Source organism: Magnolia sinica, chromosome 11, assembly GCF_029962835.1.
Source record: "Magnolia sinica isolate HGM2019 chromosome 11, MsV1, whole genome shotgun sequence".
In the NCBI taxonomy this organism is placed as follows: Eukaryota; Viridiplantae; Streptophyta; class Magnoliopsida; order Magnoliales; family Magnoliaceae; genus Magnolia; species Magnolia sinica.
The window spans coordinates 15,194,859-15,199,483 of record NC_080583.1 but is presented as its reverse complement, the minus strand read 5'-3'; the positions used below and the strand labels follow the sequence as shown (position 1 = coordinate 15,199,483).

The 4,625-nt window shown below is 38.9% G+C and overlaps 1 protein-coding gene across 1 annotated transcript; it reads right to left on the bottom strand.

The window, feature by feature from the left end:
* Positions 1-1,899: 1,899 nt before the first annotated feature.
* Positions 1,900-3,141, bottom strand: LOC131218027 (large ribosomal subunit protein bL19c-like). Its single transcript, XM_058212709.1, has one exon. It carries the CDS (start codon positions 3,139-3,141, stop codon positions 2,371-2,373), a length of 771 nt encoding a protein of 256 aa, XP_058068692.1. The 3' UTR covers positions 1,900-2,370.
* Between the last annotated feature and the right edge of the window lie 1,484 nt (positions 3,142-4,625).

The window sequence follows — 4,625 nt, the reverse complement described above, 5'->3', positions numbered from 1 at the left end:
TAGCACATGCCATTGGGCAGATTATTATAGGACTCTCTGATAGGAGGAGTTGCCCACATGAGCGCATGGTACACGTAGGATTGCTGCATGACTGATAGTGTGATCATGCATCTCGCATTTGTATGACATAATTACTGTACACCCTAGCGATATCAAGGTCGTAGCCTCCACAGGCATATCATGGATGGTAGGATTAAACACCGAAAATCTTTCTCTACATGGGGTGTGATCACTACCAAAAAATCGAGCAAAGGGTATGGACTTTGAAAGTTTTCGGCTACGGATTAAATCTGTAGTAATTTTGCTACGGATTTAATCCATGCCTAAAACTTAATTGATCCGTACCTAAAGCCTACCCCCTCATCATAGCCATATTAGATATTGATGGTGCTTAAGGGGCTCCATGGGGCCCACTAAAATATATGTGTTTGATCTAAGCCATCCATAAATTCTGATATATAATTTCAGTGGATTGGGCCAAAATTTATGTAGATTAAAGGTCTAAGTGGACCACACAATAAGAAATCATAAAAATTAAATTTCTATTATTAATATGTTGTGTGGTCTTCTTGCAGCTTCGATCTGACTCATTTTTTGCATCAACCATTAAAATAATATTTTAAAATTAATGGATGGAGTGGATAAATAACATACATCATGGTGGGCCCCACAGTCCTAATGAGCCATTCGTCATGCGCCCCTCCCCAAATGAAAATCATTCCGCCATTTTCTCCCCCCCGCGTACCTCCCAAAACTAGGGTTTTTTGCATCGGCCTGTTTCTTCCTCTCTCCATCTCCCAAGCTCCCTCGACCTCTCTTTCTCTCTCGCACTCAGCCTCTCCCTCGCCATCTCTCAATCTCCCGCTCTCCCTCACCCTCTCCTCGTCTCTCGGCCGCATTCCCCTCTCTCTGTTTCCCAACCTCTCTCTCTCTCTCTCTCTCTCTCTCTCTCTCGCTAGCGTTTTCAAAACCCCCTTTCGCCGTAAGAAGGAGAAGAACGGTTAGTGTCTCTCTCTCTCTCTCTCTATTTCCAAAATTAGTTGCGGTCGGATGCGCCATTGAAATCTCTATTTCTGTATCTTATAATATCACTTGCCCAACATATATATCTTGCATGAGAAATCTCTGTGCCTATTCATCAATTAGTGGTAAAAATCAGCCTTCTAAGGCAAGATAAGAATGTTCTAGTGCTGGTAATGGTGAAGCTGAGCCACCAGCAACAGAACACCAGAACCCATCTCCATGCCATGGAAGAGAGGCTACAAGGAACGCATCAGAGAACCAAAAATAATCTTTTGTTGTATAGTATTGTGGTTGTTTTACTTCTATGATTTCAGTTCTGTAATGCTGGGAAGCTGGAAACTTCATCTGGATTTCTTGGCTTTTGGCAAAATATCCTGAAACTTCCTTTTCTGTAATGTTGTTGGGTGTTTAATCTTTCTTAGTTGCTTTTCTTTATTGCTGGAATGGTCTGGGTTTTTCTTTTCCTTTTCTTTTGATTTTGCGCAGATGATTCTGAAATGGCGTTTGGTTGCTTTCTTTCTCTAAATTTGGTTCTGCAGTGCTAGAAAATTGAAACTTTCATTTGGGGGATTTTTGGATTTTGACAGGATGTTAAAATTATACTCGGTACCCTTGCACTGAAAGAGCATGTGAGGGAACCAAGCATTTGACTTCCTCTAAATGTGCTATACTGCTATGCTATAGAAATTTATCCAATGTCACAAAGTTCTTTTTCTCATAAATTCCAAAACCTTTAGAACTGGTTATGTTGATAGCATCAAGGGATGTTGCTTCTCCAATGGTTTATATCGACCTAAACTGAGTTGAGATGTTCAACAGTTGAACTATTGGTTGGAGAATGCTAAATGTTTTTTTTTTAATAAAATAAATACTGAAATTAAAAATAAAAATAAAATGCGTACGCATGTATATGGTGGATTTAGGTATCTGACCATATTTCTAATAAAATTTGAAGCATTGCACCCACATATAGACCTGATTAGATCAGAACCAACATCTGTGAACAGATTTAGAGACTTTTATTACCCAAAATTGATAGGAATCCGATCCAACTGAGTAGGATCTAGATTCTTAATCAGACCCAAAATCTAGACCCAATTCGATGAAACCGTATGTTAGGTATCTGTGGATCCAGGTACCATTTCCCCAGACATCTTGTGTGCAAAAGCATCAGCTGATGCATTCGAATAAAATACATAAATTGATTCAATCAAATCCATTGGGAAGAAAAATCAGGGGGAGAGTCTCACTTGTATAGCTCTTATTTCCCGAGAGCATTCATTCTGTCCCTAAGGTAATACAACTTTGCCTTCCTGACTTCCTTCTTGTCCATCACTTTAAATTCCTTTATGTTGGGAGAGTATAAAGGGAAAACAGATTCCACTCCAACACCACTACTAGCCTCCGTAATCTAAATGTTGTATTGAGACTAGCATTGCGCCTTGTTATAATAATGCCTTTCAGAATCGAAACTTGACGCTTGTTCTCGGGCACTTCCACTATAAGCTGGACAGTATAACTGAGCTTTATGTCAGGGATCTCTCTATTTTCCTTTACTGCCTCCACTGCTTCCTTATCCAAAATTTGCATTATGTGCCTGGCTATTTTATCAGGCCTTTTGAATTTGATGGGCCGAGCTGTCTCAGGGCTAACTGAAGAAGAGTCCTGTGTAACAGGTTCTGCGGCATCACCCATGGTTGTTAAGAACTTGATGGGGGCAGTAGACCTAAATATATTGGGTTGAAATAGCTCCTGTCCATGGCTTTTGTAGAACAATGATAACAAAGGTCTGCCATTATAAGATGTTGAAAATTCATTGTAAGCAGCAGCTACCGCTTGTGATGTAGCTGAAGAAGAAGAAGTACACTTAAGTAGCAATGGAAATGGGCTGCCTTGTGAGTAATTAGCTGGTTGTTGAAGAAAGCTTGTCTTGGAGTTGGTAAAAAGGCTTTCAATGACATGAAAGCTTCTGCAAAGGGTCGCATGTTTCCAAAACTGAACTCCTTGTATCGAGAAATGCCGTAGGAAAATAGAATATGCTGCTCTCTCTCTCTCTCTCTCTCTCTCTCTCTCTAAAAGGAATGCTAAATGGTTTGTTGTGCAAAGAGAACAATCCATTCTATAGGGAAGCACATGGACTTTGCGTGTCCATCTCTGTGCATTATTTAGAATTTTAGAAAGATGATGAAACTAGAATTGGACTAATGCATCCCTAACCTACAATTGGGTATTATCCATTGATTCTTTGGAAATAATCACCATCAGTACTATCTTCATCATAATCATAGCCTTTTCCCAATCACCATTAGTACTGTCTTCATCATAATCATAGCCTTTTCCCAGCGGGTTGGAGTTGTTGTGAAAATTTATAATGTGCTTACAAATATAGAAGTAGAAAACTTGGGGAAACATAGGGAGAACTCCAAAGCTTGTTGTATCCTATAACCAAGTTTTACATTGTAACACTAACAAATTGAGGTTTGGAATGTTTTATTTTACCCTCCGTCATTGTTGATTTGTGTTAACATGATTTGAAAACTAGTTTTCCCTTGTCGACATAGCTAATGTATGCATGTTAGTTGAGCTGCTAGTGAATCTCCCTGCTAGTGGGGCGACTTGGGCTTGACTCCCACTGATGTACTGCTAGCGAATGCTCACTGGATTCCCTCCTCTATCTTTTAATGGTGAGGATGTGAAAGCACAACTTTCTTAGTGTTGAGTGCATCTAGTTGTACCCATGTATATAACTACCTTTGCAATATAAAAATGAAAAATTAAAATAAAGTTACTACATTGACCTGTCTTGCAATATATATTTTCTCTATTAAGAGCCATTTATACCATGTTTACAAAAACATGTTAAAACTGAAAGTATCTTTCTTCGGAGACTTTTTATGAAATATCTCATTGTAGTGGTTTCACAGAAACCACATTGGGTAGAGCAAAATGTTAGCAACATTATTAATTTGTTGTAAAAATACAATGATTGGAAACTCCTTAATACATTGTATTTGGTAGATAATATCTATATGGGTTCAATCCTCTGATAGCACTTCCTTCATTTCCAACTTTGAGGAGGATGGTGCATGAGGCTAATTTCCAACTTTAATTTTTGGTAAGGTGCAAGTTGAAAATGAACCCCTTGGTTAATCAAGATCCGACTGTAATGAATAGGGAGTGGATGACACTAAGTTTCCTAGACCCACGTTTTCTTTCTGGAATCAGAAGTTTTTTAAAGTTTGCACAAGAAAACCTTCCTGATAGAGAATCCATTCCTTGTCCATGCACCACTTGCAGATGTGCACATTTTTTGGTTTCTTATAATGATATGGAAATACATCTAATGAAAAATGGATTCGACCCAAGATATAGGGTTTGGAACATGCATGGGGAGCATGTATCACCAAAGTATTCTGTACGTGAATCAAGTTCCCAACAATACCATAGTGTCCCGAACTTAAATGAGGTGCACAACGCGATCGTTCAAGAACTTGGTGGTAATTACCTAGATGAAGTTGTACAGGATGAGCCGAATGTGACCCCTGTAGTCGAAGGCGTCTTTGGAGAAAATGAAACTAATGAGTTTGAAGCAAATCTACAAG